Raw genomic sequence first — 18,092 nt, forward strand, 5'->3', positions numbered from 1 at the left:
TACTTGAGTAAATGTACTTTGTTATTTTCCTCTGCCGGCCATCACCTTCCAAAACAAAACATTTTATGCGTTTCTGTTAAAAAAAAAAAAAAAAAAAAAGAATATTGGCCGATATATCATTATCCACAGATACTGAGATCAGCATCCGCCTCAAAAACCTGGTATTTGTCAGGCTCTAAAATGTTGTTCACTGTTTGTCTACTCTCACTTCGACAGAAACCAGCTTCCATTAGGAAAACAAAACAAGTCAGCGGTGGTTAAAGAAGTCGAGTTTAATCTGGGCTCCAAGGACGGAGGAGGAAGAGGAGGATTTCATTAAAAAACAACACTGAGTTCCTTCCTCCTCTATCTGCTGAGGCATGGAGGAGGAGGATGAAGAGTAAACGGAGGAGGAGGAGGAGAAATTTAATTTGAATGGAAAGGACGATCTCAAGGGAACAAGGCGGTAAAGACGAAGAAAGAAGAGGAATAACAAGAGGTAAGAGCAAGTGACAAATAGAGAGGCAGAGAAACAAAAATAGAGCAAAAAACAGATGTTGAGAGAGATATAGTTGAAGGGGAAAAGATGAGACTCAGATGAATATGTAGAGACGGAGTGAGAGACAGATTAAGTAAAAAGAGACGCGGTTTTTCTTTCTGCCATTTTCTTCATTCTTTGGGAAAAAACCAGCAGGTTAACAGTCGCCCGGAGCCAAACACTGCTGGTGTGTTATCCTACCTCGACCTCAGCACGACCCAAAACATTTGCAGATGGAAAAAGAAGATGAGAAGACAGGGAAAAGCAAGAGGAGGCGGAGGTGAAAGAGGAGGAAAGGGGCAGCAATTCTCCTCTCCTTATACCAGCTAATACACTACGACATACTATACCTCCTACCGGATTCAGCTACCTCCCCGATGCCCTCAAACACCTCCTATTACATTCTACCTGGATTTGTCAGACCTGCAGACTTGGATACCACCTGACAACACCCTCTTTCAGTACTTACACACTAAGCCGGCTTAATTTCGAAACACATTTTCTCCCTCTGTCCAAACTATGCCAGTGTTTTTCTCCCCTGAAAACTGAACTTTTAGTTAAATGCTTCCCAGAGTGGATCAATCTAAAAACAGCAACCTCATGTTTTAGTGTGAACAGGGAAAACTGACCTTGCATTTTGTTAAAAAAAAAAAAAGGAAAACTGAGCTTTGTCAAAACGAACTCCAGGAAAGATAAATATGAAAACTCGATGAGGAAAACTGAGCTTTTAGAAAACACACTTTCCAGGATGTATAAATCTGAAAATGGCGTTGTGTTTCAAACACACTGAACTTTCAGAAAATGTTCATAAAAATCGTAATTAGGCAACTTCATGTGGACATAGTCCTATTACCTGCAGCACCTGCTCCTACCTTCTTCCGACGACCTTCCACCGACTACAGCTTCCCATCTTCAAAAATACCGCGTCCTGCTGCTGTCAAATCTCCTCCCACAACACGTGTACTAATTTTTAACACGTCTTCCAACCTCCTAACATCTTGCATCAAACAATTTGATAGTGGGAAGTCGGTGAGGGATCAAACCCTTGTCACTTCTATACAAACTCCCATTGGGTCAGGACACCTACACACAGGTACAACATGCCTGTCACCAGCCCTCCACAGGACAACAGTAGAGTTAACAGCACCAGAACACCCCCTACCATCTCCATCCTTGAACTTTGATACTATCCCCTACCACCTCAAAAGAACTAAGATCAGCCCCAAGAAGTAAAGGCAAAAATAATCCAAAACTCTACTTTACAAAGCCCAGGCACGAGACAAACCCCCGGGTCAAAAATTCACCATAAAGTTTTCAAAATGCTTTAGCTGTGGGGTTAGAACCACAATACCTGATACAGATTTTCTTTTGTAGAATGACCCCTTCATTCAAAATTGATTGGAGTCGTCCGTTATTCTTCATCTTAACCCTTGCAAACATATTGTATGGTCATATTGTAAAATTTTCAGTACATAATAACAACACTTCCTCAAGGACATGACAGCACGGCTCCAGAAACATTTTCCAGTAGTACGACATTATTTTGTACATTTGCTGCTAACAGTGCTCTGTGTGTGTCCCTGCATTAGGACTTCAAATTTTTATATCAAATTTTGCAATTTCTGTCACAAACCTTCTGGGGCTGGAGAGAGAAACGTTACATCAGTTATACAGTAAAAACTGGGACTTCTGCACTCGTGAAATCCTGGTTTAAAATAGTTCTTCCTAGGGTACAACACAGAATTGTACAGTTGAATTGGACTGCAGTGAGGGGTAGGCCTGTTTCCTCTCAGTGACTGAGAGTTAAATTGCTCTAATGAACAGTGAGCAGAAAAATCAATATCACAAAACCAAACCAAACAGGCAGTGGTGCCGCAATGATTACACTTCAGACCAACAGTGAAAATTAGGTTTGCCTCTTCTGTCTCACCAGAGTATCACTGTTTCACTGAATAATGAGGGGATGAAGAAATAAAAGGATCCAAATGGAGACTGGGATCTTACCTGGAGTGCTCTTTGCTCTCTGCTCAGCTTGCTGGAGTCGGCATAAAGCTCTGTGGTCACGCATTTAAAGCGGTCACCCACGTAGCCAGATGAGTTGGCGATGCGTCTGGTGAGGCCGGAGCGCCGGTTCTTGCTGCAGCTGGGGCCCTCGTCCTCATCTGCCAGGGGATCCATGGTGTTCTGGATGTCTTCCTTCCCATCTCCACAGCTGGCGGAGGTGAGGATGGAGTTTGGCGTCTCTCTCCTGGGCCCTGTCTCATTGGAGGAAAAGCCTTCACATTTGAGGTCTCTGTTGACTGGCAGCTCTGGAGACAAATCTGTAGGCATCCTGTTAAATCCTCCATTGGTAGGATTGCCAGGCGAAAGGTGCCGACAGGCTGGGCTCCGGGGAAAATTGTTTCCATATGTGGGGATCCTGGGATTGTTGTTTACACAGGTCTGGTTATTTCCAAAAGACTGGCCCTTAGAGAGGATATTTCCACATTTTGGACCACTGAAATTGCATGCAGGAACCCCAAGATTGATGTTTCCACGAGTTGGGTGCACTGCATTGCGGATTTCACAGTTTGCAAATCGGGGATTGATGCTCCTACAGTTTGGAGCCCCAGGATTACTATTCCCACGAGTTGGACCACTGAAAATTCTTGGTTCACAAGTTTGAGCCCTCAGAGTCAGATTTCTGCAACATGGACCCACAAAATTTCTGTTGACAAAATTTGGACTGTTCGCATCTCTACTGAGGGATGTGGGAGCTCTTGGGTTGTTAACACAGAGTGGGGCCCTGGTGTTCATTACTCCTCCGGCAGCAACCCTGGGATTAAAGCTCCTGCAAGCTGGAACCTGGGGACTGAAATCTCTACATGCCGGTGCCTTACTGGTGAAAACTGGACTGTCTGAATGACAGTTGCCCCCATGAACTGGACTCCTGGGGCCAGTGACTGTACACACTGCTCCCATGATGTTGTTAGAATTGGCACAGTCACTGGAACAGTTTTCTTGGCTAATGGGACCCAATGAGTTGCCATTTCTGGAAGGGCTTTGCTCAGGATCAACCTTTTTACTGGCTGAGCCTTCGGAATTTTCTTCATTATTAGCACTCTTCCCATCAACACTGTTATTACCACCACTAGTTCCACCCCTGATCGAGTCCCCAGTACAACCAGAGGTTCCAGTTTTACATTTTCTAGAAAACTGCTGTGTAGAAGTTCGGGCACAGCGCATCGTCTGCTCCTCTGGGATGTCTGAGTATGGACTAAGAGGCTCCTCCTCTTCTTGGATCTCCTCTGGGATCTCCTCTTTAGTAGGAGTAGGTGAAGAAAAGGTGTGATGAGGAGGTTTTGGTTGGGAAGTCTGGGGTAGTGAGCCTAGCCTCTGTTCTGCAGCCTGGCTGGGGGCTAGGACATTTGGAGGCCAAGGCTCTCTTTCTTGAATGTGGCTACAGCCACTGCCACCTAGCTTGGGGGAATCCTCTGTCCTGGTATCTGGGGAGCTGCCTTTGGTGGTGGACAAATCATCGTCTACCTCATCACGCACCAGGTCAATACAAACTATGTCATCTCTGACAGCCGTGAGACCTTTTCCTGAAGGCTTCATGGTTTGGTTTGTGGACCTCTCTCTCTCATCGCCACTCCTGTGGGAGCTGTCAGCATCCGGTCTTTCCTGGATCCTGTACGGTTCTACATTCCAGGGCTTATCCTGGGCCTTAGACCTGTTCTCAAGTCGGTCTCTAGTGTTACGATCTGGGTAGGACGACATGGGTGTTGGGGCCAACTCTTGGGAATTTTGATATTGATGTACTCCATATGGGAGGCCATGTTTTGGTGCAATGTGTGGTGGGTAAAAGCTGCTGTTGCCAAGCAAGACTGGGTGGGGGTAGACAGGTCCTTTACCTGGAATGGACATGCGTTGCAGGGACATATTCTCAGCGACTGAATATGGGATGTAGCGATTAGTGTAACCTAAGCCAGGAGGGAGGTAGGAATCACCAAAGATTTGGCTGGAGGGGTTTCCATTTTCCACACGAGACTGCTGCTGCTGCTGCTGCTGCTGTGAATGAGTTGGGTTCTCCTGAGTCTCTGGCTTAGTAGGAGTTATGGTCTGTTTTCCGGAGCATGTATGAGTTTCTCCATTGCTGTTTGGAGGGCCTTGCTCCAAATCAGTAGTTGCAACTCGAGGCCATTCAACTTTGGACTTTGGGGAAGGAGATGACGCAGAAGTTCTTCCACCCGAGGCAGGACTGGGACTACTGTTCACCTCAACTGTTGTGGAACCAGGAGAGCCATGAGGCGGTGGTTGATGAGGAACATTGTCTATACTCTTGTTTTTAGTCATTTGGGAGCCTCTGCTGGGGTCTGAGCTGACAGCTGGGGAGTGACCCGGAAAAACCCAAGGGGAGGGCACATTACTGATCATTTCGGGATGATCTGGAGCCTTTGCTGATGTGCTAACCGGTGGGGGCAGACCCTCTTTTAAATGCTGGTCCTGACTAGCCAGCCGCCCATAACGAGATGGTGCCAAATACCCCAACTTGGCAAGGGCCTCTAATTTGGATGGGAATCCATTTGCGAATCCTTCCAACTCTTTGGCAGTAAGATCCAAAGGTTTTTCTCCAGGGTTTTTGGCAGGCTTTTGAGATACAGCTCTGTCCGTTGATGTCTTTGCAGGTGATGCACACTTCTCTGCACTACAGACGTCTGAGCTGGCATCTTTGGTTTTGTTGCTGCCTGAGTGCATGGGAGAGCAGTGCTCGGAGCTCAGACTACCCATGTAAAAGGGGCGAGACACTGAAAGTGAGGTCGATGATGAGGAAGTGCTTCTGTAAAGGGACTTCTGGAGGTCTGCAGTGGTGTTGCTGAGGGGTTTGGGTGGGGGAACTGAGGATGGAGGACGGGTAACTGGGGGTGACTGTATTGCAGCAGTGCTAGTTGAACTGTTAACAGGGACACTGCTACTTCCACCACTGCCGCTGCTGCTCTTGGTGGAAGAGGGCTGCCTGGACTTGGCACCACTGCTACTGCTTCCATGTTGTCGCTCAGTATGGTGAGGCTGAGAATCCTGGCGGATTTGTGGACTGGTGCTGAAGGCAAAGGGTTCCTGTTGTACCTGAGGACCAATTCCCTGCAAAGCCTTGTCCTGGCAATGGGGCAGGGGCGAAATGACAGCAGGAGCTGGGGTGACCGTAGGGATCCTGATCGGAGTTCCCATCGGGGAGGAGATATGGGCTGGGGCATAACGAGGCAGGTAGAAAAGTCTGTCTTCCGCAGGTGTGCTGCTTCCTGCCCCGGCGGCACACAAAGATTGATATGCCAGCTGCTGGTGGATGAAGGGCGATGGCTGGGACAGGAAGGAGGCCTTGTATGCCATGTCCAGGAAGGGGTACATTGTTGCATCAGAATAAGGGCTGATCCAGGGCAATCTCAGGAAGCTGGCAGCACCATTCAGGCCCAGTTCTGACTGCTTGTCATTGGGTAGAACTTGGCGGTCTAGCCCCAGGCCGTCAGCTCCTGCAACGGGGACAACCAGGGGTTTCTGCAGCCCTGGTGGTGGGTTCTTATAGAGTCCAATGTATCCATTTGCAGGTTTCTGGCCATCCAGCAGGGTTACATCTGGTTTGTATAGAAGATCATAGCCAAGTGGAAGAGAAGTGCCAGCCTCCTGGGGCTTTTCAGCAGAGAGAGGATGGATAACAGGATAGAAAATTCCTTCATGGGGGCGCAGGTTTTCCCCCACCAGAGCGTTGCGGTCGATGCTGAGGGCAGCTAGCGGGTTCATCCTGTAAGCTGTGCTGGCATCCACCTGCAACATGGAGAGGAGAATCAAAGACAGTAATAACCAGACTGGGGGAAAAGCAGCTGCTGTAAAAGACACAATGACTGTACAACAGTATTAATTGGAATAGAATTTACATCTAAAACAAGCATCACCCTTCATAACCCCAGAAGCAGAACGCTGATGTTTTTTGATGTATTATTTGTTTAGAACAGTCAGCATTACCATCTGCCCTACATCTGATTCTTTGTCCTTCATTTCCAGTGTAGTATTCCCCTAGCAACTTTGGTGGCACATTTATGTACATCACAATATAAATACATCAATGTGCTATTACTTTTGGTTTCAATCTGACTTCTATGTGATATTTAACTATCTCTTTTTGAAGCTCCACACGCTCATCTTACGTTTTAAGCAGGAAACTTCTCAACTTTAAACAGGTCTGCCACACTTTGAAATGTATTGGTTTAAATCAGCTCTTTGGTATCTTTATGCTTTGTATGCCACACAAAATACAACTGCAAACAGTTTTTGACGGATGTCTGTATCAGTTCTGGTGCGGGAGGCAAAATTTCATCTTCTTAACCGATTTTCTGCTCAGTGATGCCACTTAAATCATAGTCTACTCATGTCCACAGTGTCTTCTGTATACTCAGTCATTCAATATGTACAAACCCAAATCACGATCACATTGTCTGATGAGAAACAACTACAGCACAGAGCCTGCAGAGGATTTAACCCAAAGTCAAAGATCTGCGTGCAACAGTACGTTCAGGTTCATTACCATCAGCTACAGAAACAGGCAGTTTTACTGGTCACCCTGAAGAGACAGGACTTTGTTATGTGATTTATGTGAGACTGAAGATGAGGTCCACTTTATATTTTATTGCTCATCGTACGATGATTTAGGGGGTACACGTTTAATGTTCTTCATTTCTGACAAGTTCTTCTGGATGAGTGATTACGAGAAACCTGAGCTGTGTTTCAGGAACCTTTTGTGTGGCTGGTTTTATTTGTGGAGCCTGAGACAGAAGACAAAGTTGTTGGTTTGCAATATAATGGAAGAAGTTATGTTCGTGTTTGACGAAAGTATCACCGCTGCATCAGTATTTTTAGGTGTCTTGTCAGTCCATGTGGACAGGGCACTTGTACGTGCATGACGCAATAATTAAAGAACTATATGCTAATTTTCAAGAGAGATGCCACTACAAGTAAATATCGATAATCTCATGATTGTTCTGTCATTGGTAACTGATCTGCACAATGTCAGAAGACGGGGAAAAATGTCCATCTGAGTTTTCTAAAGCTCAAGGTGACGTCTTCAATGGTCTTATTTTGTCTGAGCAACAATTTTTAACAATCAGCTAATCATGTAAATGATTCATTCTTACGGATCTAAAAAATGTGTATGTTGGTGGAAACAGTCCAGTCGTTCTAGGTTTCAATAATCTAAAGGTGTATTAGTAACCACCTTGCAATGAATGCCTCGGAGACAATGCAGTCAAACCCAAGGTACCACTTGGGAAACGTAAACAACCACAGAAAGACAGATGCAAACTTTGTTCAAAAAACACAGCAAACTACTGAGTTTAACAGGAACATTTTTCTCGTGTAACATGTATCCTGAATAACTTACTATAATTTGCTCTTGTTAAAAACTGCTGCGATAAGAATTATACACTTTGTCGAAATTACGCTTTATCCTGAATCAGACAACCTTTTTGGACTCAATGTCCAACGCAGTGAGCTGGATATGGAACGGCTCTGCAGTATCGATTTAATCTGAGCGGTTCTCCCGTTAGTACAGTAAATACTCTGAAATAAACCGATAAATGCCACATGGTTAGTTTCTCCCTTCAAGGACAAACAGGAACGAAGGGAAGAAAATGGATTCTGTCCATTTAGAGAATCTCCACTACAGGACATGAAGACTGTGATTTCCTTTTTCCTTTCAGGAGAAAAATAAGAGCAGTCTTTTATTTATTTATTTTTTTCAGTATTCCCGGTTGAGATACGACGCCCGGAGATACGCTTTCACTCTCCCTCGACGGATCCAGGAAACAGAGAGAGATGAAAAAAGAGGGGAGGCAAGGGCGAGAGAGCATAGTAAAAGCCAGAGAGCGAGAGGAAAGGAGAGTATGAGATAAACAAAGAGAGGGCGAGAGACAAAGGGAAAGCATGGCAGAAAGAGAGAGAGAGAGAGAGAGTGAGTCAGGGAGAGCAATATTGACGGAAAAAATACAACCTAATTGAATTTCCTGTCACACGGAGTTGTGAACCACCTCTGATTGGCTATCGGCCGCAGGGCCATTAGAAAATTATCCAGACAGCCGGGTGGCCGCCTGAGATGTGGAGGGAGCAGAGAGATCCTTCACTCGCTCCATTTTTCGGTGCATCAAAAAAAAAAAAGAGATGAAAAAATGTGGCTGAAGGAAAATTAAACTCAGAGTTCTGGGAACAAAACTTGAGCAGTGAGGAATATTTTCTGTGACCCAGACGTTGGTTCTGTTTTTCTGAATTTTTCAAAAATAGTTTTCCCAAAGTTGAAAAGTAAAAGTAAGACATGACATGATGAACAAGGTGCGACTCGTCTTTCCATTTCATGACCCGATGTAACGTTCCGTGACCTGACACGTCCACGTGACACGTTACGTATTTACGAAGCAACGTTTTGTGACGAGATGTGACATGAAAAGACGTGAAATGACACACGGGACATGTCGCGACAGTCTAGGATTTGAGATTTCATGACGCAACAAGACACACTGTGAAGATATGTGGCATGACACCCTGCAACCTGACGCATCGTGACGTGAACATGAGCGTAGGATTAACGGACTTTGATCATGTCAACAGAAGCCAGTTTGATTAAAAATCTCTTTATTTTCTTGTTTTCTGACAAAATGCAGATTTACTTCTGTTTCCTCAGAGATTTGCTCATTATGTCAGCCAGACTACATCTGACAAGCTCGGTTTTTTAAGGTAAAAATATGTTTTGATTTGAATCCAATCATGCACAAGCTAAAAGCTACAACCTCTACAACACTGTCACTTTCATTTTTGCATGGATTGATTATGGCACTGGGTCGGTATGTGGTGACGTCAACACAAGAGAAAAATAAACTTGAACTTGACCTTTGATCCTACCATGCTGTGAGTCTGCCGTCCCTGGTTTCTGCTTCAGACGGGACCGTCTGCCTCGAGGACGCCGCTCAGTCCGCCATGCCTGCAGACGGAGAGAAAAACCACATGAGAGGAGGCCGCTTCCAAATTATAGCCTGAAACCAGCGCTGAGGTTTCTCTACAGAAACCGAGGTCTCACTCTCTAACAGAGACTGTCTCCGAGGACATTTTCGCTACACTTATTTTTGAGGAAATCTCTTTTAAACCAAACGAGAAAGTTTCCTTGAGGACAGACTCGACATATCCTCGGTTTTAAGTCGTCTTCAATTAGACAAATGCCAGACTCCTCTTTAAATGATCTTTTATGCCAGAAACCACCTTTCAAACCATTTAACTGGTGACTGAAATGATTGAAAAAATGTTAACTGTGTTTGAGAAGCTACATGGTCCCTGTCCACACTAAAACACAACTACTGATCTCCAAACTGGAACAGCATTTTCCAAGTAGGTGAGACCTATACTTTTTATTTCATGCTCTTTAGGAACTATTTAACATCGGTGTTGATTGAGATGGAATATGCTGGGGACATGTGGACAAAAAGCCAAAACTGAGAGACGATATTGGATGTCAAAGTTTAAAAATGGGAACTTGGAGCGACACAAAGACCAAAACGGAGAAAATCAGAGGTTTTTACATTTACAGTTCTGTTGCAGAGTATTTTGAAAAGGCTTGGTACTCAGTAATCAAAGCAAAAATGGAGAAAATAAAATGATGATTTGGGAAATGTTTACCCTTCTGAGCTAGTGAGCCGTTTTTCAATCATTATAAATTAAAATAGGAGGCCTAACACAGATCCTTGAGGAACACCCATTGTACACTTCATGTTGCTGGACAGTGCATCATTAACTTTAACAGACATCCACACCACTATTCTGGATGAATGATTTAATTTAGAGAACTTAGAAATGAGAACGTCATGTTTTAAAATTCGAATAAAAACCAATGGAGTTTGGTGTGGTGGTGTGTGGTTTTGAGATACATTTCAGCTGCGCTCACAAAAACAGAGAGATGACAGACAGAAAACACACACGGCTCTCTGTCTGCAGCGATGTTACGAGGCCCGACATCTGTGTGTGTGTGTGTGTGTGTGTGTGTGTGTGTGTTTTATCGCTGAGCCGGAGGACAGATAAGGCACGTCGCCTCGTTTCCCGAGGAACTCATAATCCAGCACAGAGAGAGAAAATGTATCAGCGCTGCTCGACGAACACACACACACACAGACACACACACAAACACACACACACACACACACACAGACACACAGACACACACACACACACACACACACACACACACACACAGTAATTGATGGCTGTTAGGGAGCTGGGATTTCAATAACGGCTCTTATCTCCAGACCATTGAAGGACAGCTGTGTGTGTGTGTGTGTGTGTGCGCGCGCGCATGCGTGCGTGCGTGCGTCTTTGTGTCTGTGTGTGTGTATGACCATCCATCAAACTGCCCTCAATCACACACACACACAGGCACACACACACACACTCGGCTGGATCTGCTCGCTGGGAAATACATTGGCAGAATTAAAGCCAAATTTCCGGGAGATTTTTTCTCTCCTTCTCTAAAAATCTGAGTTTCTCCACACGTTTTTTTGTGTGCGTTTTTTAAAGAGTAACTACAAACTAAATCCACTCCGAGTCTGTGAATTGCAACTAACGATTTCTCTTACATGTAAAGCGCAGCTCATCCTCTTTCACTGATTTACAGACGCAGACAAAAACAGAGGATCAACGAATTCAGCCCTTTAAACCTTTAAACGAGCATCTCGCACACATTTCATCTGAAAGTCTCGCTCTCTGACGTTATCAGCCCCCTCAGATATTCACGGACCTCAGCCAATGAAAATACGCTGACTTCACCGTCCGTACAAATACTCAGACCACACTGCTGTGAGGACTTTTCCGATCATCGGTCGTTGATTAAAACTAGGCCTACCCGTGTAGTGAACACATACGGGGTTGAAACAACCGCTCACTGGGAAATGAACGATACAAGACGTAAAACATTTTTCTCAGTCTAGTGTCGTCGACATGCAGAAAAGACACGCTGACGATTTAACACAAAAACCTCCATTCAGCCTGGAGTCTGAATGGAGGCAGAGTGAGTAACGACACTGTCCAGTTACGCAGTGACTGTTGTGGCCTGAAACAGCCGGACTTTAACGGAAAAAGTGCAAGATTGAAATGCGAGATTCCAGCAAAGTGTCAGCAAATCGTAGACGCGACAAAAACCGTGGGCGATCAGAATCAGTATCACTCGACACGAAGCCCAAAACCGGCTTTTTCCATGACGATCAACCGCACATTACAGTCTTCATTCGCTTCAGTCCTCAGGAGAAACTATTTATTAATTTGTCAAAAAATCCAATTAAAAAGGTACAAAATCAGGGTTTTGTTTTGTTTTGTTGATGGATTTTTTTTTTGTTCTTGTTTCGAAAGTCAAGAATCAACTGTGACGCTCGATTGATGTCACTGTTTGTCAGCGGATCCGGTAAATGGAATAAAATCGGACCAAAAAACACCATCTCTCCGTTTTGGTTTTTTTTTATCCTCTTTTAAATCTGTCCAGCACGAGTCTGACGGAGTCGGAGGAGTGACGCGATAAATCTTTTAAGGTTTTAAATGCACAAAATTTAAAACTCAGATCAAAATAGTCGCTGGTTAATTTTTTGTTGATCGACCAAATGATTAATCGATTGATCACTGCAGCTCTATTGAATACGCAGTCACTTCGTTACACTACCGATTGAGCCAGGTCCCGCCTTTAATGTTTATGCGACAGAAGTTATTTTCGTTTTTCCAGAAACTGGACCAGGCCCGAGCGAACCTGTTCCCATGTCACCTTTTGTCTGAGCGACAATCAGAGACACAAACACGTCGAGTTCACTGTCTGAGAAAAATGGGAAAACAGCAAATATTCAGTTTTCGAGAGTTTGTTGTCATTTTAAATTTCTGTCAAGCGATTAATCGACTGATCATCTGAGCTGTAGAGTTGGATTCTGGGGGAATAATGAGAGTGCCGCGTACTGTGGAGCGGGGGTCAGATTGCTGCCCCGGGGCCCCTCAGGAGGTTTTCTGCTTTAAGTTACCTACTGAAGCTCGTGAGGCATCTTTGTAAATTCGTCTGTGATGTGTCCACATTCATCCCGTACTGTGAGTTTTAGAGTCATGTTAACGGGCGCGTGTGCTTTTGAACCCTCGGTCGGGCTGTCGTGCTCGCAGCCAGCTGCACCTGGAACCGTCCTGGTCCAGCTGTGCTGCCGGCCACCGGGGCCTATCTGAGCTGTAATTTTCGGGACGCGTCCATCACCGCCCCGCGCTCCGCTCCCCCTCTTCTTTGGTTCGTTTTAATTCGATGAGATGGCGGAGATGAAGCTTTAATGATCCGTGCGGGGAAACGGCAAGAAAACGCCATTCATCTAACCTGGATTTATCCCAGGCCGTCCCGCCGATTGCTGGGAAATCTGCCGGATAATGAGTCCGAGCCGGGACTCAAACAAACTCCCTTCGAAAAAGGCTGAAATCATCTTAAACCCCCATGAATTAACCCCAAACTGAGGACCAAGAGTAAAATGAAAGCTTTCGTTCCTCTTCTCTGTTGCTTAAGGTGAATTCAGCCTCATTCCCTGATTTATGGACGGACTGAGGTTGATCCGGTTTCAACCTGGAAAGTTCCCCAACGCAAGTTCCACTTAAAATCAGCTCACGCTTGATGTTAGAAAACTGGACATTTGGTTCTGTTAACAATCCAAACAATCCTAACTAATGTTTAAAGAACGTGAGTCTGTGACAGAAATGTTTGGCTGAGGCGTTGGCGGAGGTCATTTGGCTGCCTGAGGAGACAAATTCAGGGGAAACACCAGACGAAGTGGAGCTGATAAACCTTCAGATTCGTGGACCTGGGCTCAAAATTAGAGGCGGGATGATACATCAGACCTCTCGGTGTCCGTGTGTTTGTTGGTTTGTGAGCAACAGTGAATGTCAGTAGAGAAGTATTGAGGATCCTGTACGTTTCTGTTGCCGAACCGTTCTGATCACGGTCGCGACGCCGAGCTTTTCCAACGAGCTGCCGAAAAGATATCTCACAGGAAACAGAAAACACTTGGCTGAATTTTGACCCGCAGGAAGAGGAATTTGACATCTTTCTGGGGGGGGGGGGGGTCCTCGGTGTTAGTCAAGGGTCCGAGACCTGTTGTATTTTTCACACGGACAAAAAAAACTGATCTCCCTGACAAATGATCAAACTCCGCGACATGTGGGTGAAAGCCCTGGAAATAACCTTGTGTCTGAACATTCACCGAAACAACAACAACATGGAGCGTGATGGAGAACAGGAAGTGAAGGAGGGAGAGGAGCAAACTGAACCCTGTCCAGAAAAAGAGAGAGAAAACCTAAAGCCACCTTCCGCGGACGTTACTGTCCCGAGTGCCCTTGAGCAAGCAGCTCCAGCAGCCTGGAGTTTAGCCTCAGCGCAGCCTTCAAAATGCACGACTTTCTACCAAGTGTGAGAGATAAACAACACCTGAACAACACCTGAAAGCCCCAGAAGGTCCAACGGCAGATCCTGATGTCTGCTGCCTGGGAATAATAAAATAAAACGTCTGCAACCTCAATGGTGTCTCTTTGTTCCGATTTACCTCCGATCTTTGCCTGTTTAATCGTGAGATACTGGAGACTCTTCTCTCTTTACGTTTCTGGCAAATCTGTAGAAATCACCACGTCTGTCCTGGAAACGTTGATTTTCTCTTAAACTCGCCACTAAATCCGATTCGGAGAAAATTAAGGTCCAGCAGCTTCTGGATCGGGATTGGTTTTACTATCCTCTGCCTCAGGCGACGGGATTTAGTCCTTCCTGGTGCGTTTCAGGCGTCTGAGGAGCCAACAAATCGCAAAAGCTTCACTCTCCAGAGTGAAATCCGCTTAAAGGTCGAAATGCTGAAGCAGAGTGTGACAAGTCTCGGCAACCGCGCCGAGTCCAGCTGGACTTCCTCTCCGCGGCACCTCAAACACCGGAGCCCGCAAACGTCACTGAGCACGATCAAAGCCACTGCGGCTCTACATGCAGGACAAAGAACCGGGAGACGAGACGGACAGAAAGAGGGAGCCGGGATCCAAAGAATCCACCTTCACCTGGCTGGATCACCTGTTGACTCCGCCCACCAGGGGGCCGTCCATCAACCCTTCAGAGGCGGAAAGCAAAAATCCTCAGCGACTGAAACAGAGAAGAACACAACCGGTGAGTTTTCCCAGAAACCCAGGAGCTTGAAGCGACGACGCTCCTGAATCTCACAGACAAACGTGGTCCAGGTCTGCGAGCGTCTCCTTTTCTCCGAGGTTACTCTGAGAGGCTGGCCCACCGCACAGGGGCCCGAGGGGTCTGGGGGCCCCTGGCCGAACAAAACGGATCTGGATCTGGTTCCAGCTTCTCGGGTTCGGGAATCCGCTGCTTTTTTTCCCCTCCCGCTTCATCGTAAACCAGACGTGAACGCGAGACTTGAGGACGTCACCGGGGAGCTGCGCTGGGCGGTTTCCTCTGGTTTCAGACCCGATTAATCGATGAATCGGAACTATGACGACAGTGGAACCACAGCGAACCGGTTCACAGCGTCTGTGGATTAAAATGACAGAAGGATCGGTTCCGTCGATTTAAACTGCAACTGTCGGAAAGAGGTGCTGCGCTGAAACTAGGAGCAGACGAACCCACGGCCGTTTCTGTGGTGCGGACAGGAAAACCTCCAGAGCTTCCTCAGCAGAGACAGAACGGCCCCCCAGGGAAAGAGTCTGGAAATACTGGACCATGAAGTGCACCAGTGTCCATGAAAACTCAGGGTGAAGTCGCTCCAGGAACCAGGCGTTCCTGCAGCGCTGTGGGAAAACTGTAGGATCGTTCGAACAAGCAGGAATTTAAAACTGCAATTACAACATATTCTTTGTATCTGACGATGGAACTCACCTTCCTCGTCCTCGTCCTCTTCCTCTCCTTCTCCCTCTTCTGTGGAGGAGAATCCAGTTTTTTAATGTCTCACTTTTCTTCTGATTATTTCTGATCTAACATCCATCCGGTAAAAAAGGGCTCGAACTAAACATCAAATCTCCTCCTGTCGTGTCAAAGTAAATAAATCCATCCTCATTGATCTGCCGCGTGCGGCTGCAGGACGGGGGGCGTGGACGCGCACGCGCACGCTCACAAAACATGCGCGCACACACACACACACACACACACACTGTCGGTCCTGCTCCAAGAGCCAAAACACTCCACAAACAGAAAAAAAAATTGAAATAGATCCGTTAATGATTTTTTTTTTTAGTGAGAGTCACGCTGCGACATGTGCGCACACGTTCACGCTCACGCGCACTCACGCACGGGCCGCACACACGGGTCAAAAACAAGGTGACCGGAGCCGAGCAGAACTCCGTTGGAAAAACATGAAATTTAACAACGAACCGCGGCAGATGAAAGCCGGCGGACACACACACCTGGACGTGCACGCACGTACAGGCGCGCACACGCACACGCCGTCCGGTACCGGGTTGAACTCTCAGCGTGACCGTGTACGCGTGTGTGTGTGTGTGCGTGAGTGTGTGTGTGTTTTCCCTCCGTGAAGTCCCGGCAGGAAGCAGCCGGATCAAATCCAAACAAATTTCAGACCGAAAATTAAAAAACAAAAACAAAAAAAACCCCAAAAAAAGGGAAATGTAAAAATAGTATTTTTCCTCCACGAGCGGCAATATTCCTCAGCAGAGTGTCGCGCGCTCAGGTCGCGGATTATTCCACATTTCTTTTCTTTCTTTTCGGTCCCGTCGTCTGCCTGTCTGCTGGGTTTTACCCCGCTCTTCCTCCTCCTCCTCCTCCTCCTCCTCTCCACCCGCTGCTCTCTCTCTTTCCTCTCTTCCTCCACACGGCCTCAGCCTCCCTCTCTCCGTCGCTTCCTCTCTCGCGTCAAGCTTAGCACAATAAAACGCCGCGTTTCCGCTGCCTGATTTCAAAATAAAACCACCGATCCGGCGTGTTTAGGGTACATTAACATGTCATCCACTTTTTGTAGTTACCGCATTATTCGTACAGTCACGTTGTCAGTCTATCAAGGGAAAAAAAAAATCCGGGTTGTAGATTCTTTCAAAGCTGCTTCGACCTAAAAAGCACAAGTTCCACTGGTGAATCAAGAGTAATAATTAACAACAGGTTGAATAATTGGTTCAAAAGACCAACGAGACTGAGCTGAGAGAACGTGTTGAGAATGAGGTGAATGAGGCGTCCATGAACAAAGTTCTGGAGACGTCCCTGGAAAAACTGGACGTTGGAGAAAGGACAAGCAGGTTGAACAAAATGTGCGAATGGGGAAAATGAGAAAAAAAATGGCGTCCGCTGATTAGAGACAACGTCTTCGTCCCATTAAACGGACAGAATGACACAGCCGAGTGAATGTTAAAGCGCCGTGACTCCGTTAAAGGGAATCCACTGCTGAGTCTCGGTGACAAACGCTGCGGGTTTACTTTAAACCGACATTTGTCTGGTTAGGATCGGTCGTCGACATCGGCACGTCTCCTCACAGGTAGGACGGGCCGTTGATGTGCCGACGATGCTTCTTCAAACACCTTCAGGCCAGAAGAAGTCGTGGTTGTACGCTCTGCAGCTTGACACCGAAAACCAGGGGAGTCAAACTGAGTGAACGTAAACTAAAGGGAACCTGCAGATTTGGCTGAGGAGTAAACGTGAGTCGATTCCAGTAGATTCCCGTTCGATGTGTCACAGGTTGGAAGCGGCTGTTGGACCTGCAGGTGGCCCCGTGACCTTTTAAAGCACTGGAAACAAAGCTCACCACGTAAAGCTGCTGGTCGCCCTCAGACTCCAGCCTCACTGTGTCCTAGCGCTGGAAATAACAACTGTTTTTATTTTATTTCTCGACAAAAACATTCCCGGCGGCCTGAAGTGACGTACTCACTTTACCGTGATTTATCAGGGAATCTTTGACGTTTTGCTTCGAAGATGATTAAAAGGATCAATTTGACCACGGGAGGAGATGTCAATTCATTTCCTGTCAGCTGACTGATCGTTGCCATTGATCGTCTCGTTTTAAGGATCTTTTTTTTTGCTCCAGCAGCAACGTGCAGACGATTAAGTTAAATGTGATGTTTTATATTAGAGGAAGAATCACGTACAAATATTAACTCCAATACGTCAACAAAAAGATTTGGAAGGAGATTTTAATTTGTAATTAAAACATTGTATCTCATCTTAATCGAATAAAATGATATGATTCATGTTTAAACTCTTCTTGACCGGTAAATGTGGAGCTTTTATTCTGAAGGTAGAAGAGAATTAGTCCTGGTGTTATTCTGGATAAATGTTTCTGATTTTATTCAGATGTTTCATCAGATGAAGCTGTTGAATTCCTCACATTTCTATTTAATTCACCCTCATTTCTTGATTTCAGTCCATTCAAAACTTTCTACTGATGTTATTTTACATTTCACTCTTTTTAATTTTTTTTAAAAAGTATTTTATTCTTCTGTGCTGGGAAAACATCTGGAACGAAATGTGCAGCATCACGTCATCGCAAATAAAACTGATCAGTTTTATTATAATCAATATGTAAAGTAAACGTCC

At 45.8% G+C, this 18,092-nt stretch overlaps 1 protein-coding gene across 1 annotated transcript in view; it reads right to left on the reverse strand.

Moving 5' to 3' along the window:
- The window catches only part of LOC120798355 (BCL-6 corepressor-like), a 58,632-nt gene extending 42,334 nt beyond the window's left edge, over positions 1 to 16,298 (reverse strand). Inside the window, exons 1-3 of the mRNA XM_040142604.1 lie at positions 15,438 to 16,298; positions 9,425 to 9,515; positions 2,522 to 6,316 (exon numbers count right to left, since the gene is read on the reverse strand). Coding sequence (XP_039998538.1) covers positions 2,522 to 6,316; positions 9,425 to 9,439 — 3,810 coding nt within the window. The 5' untranslated portion in view covers positions 9,440 to 9,515; positions 15,438 to 16,298. The remainder of the gene's footprint in view (positions 1 to 2,521; positions 6,317 to 9,424; positions 9,516 to 15,437) is intronic.
- Positions 16,299 to 18,092: the final 1,794 nt, after the last annotated feature.

This window comes from Xiphias gladius, chromosome 13, assembly GCF_016859285.1.
Source record: "Xiphias gladius isolate SHS-SW01 ecotype Sanya breed wild chromosome 13, ASM1685928v1, whole genome shotgun sequence".
Taxonomy (NCBI): Eukaryota; Metazoa; Chordata; class Actinopteri; order Istiophoriformes; family Xiphiidae; genus Xiphias; species Xiphias gladius.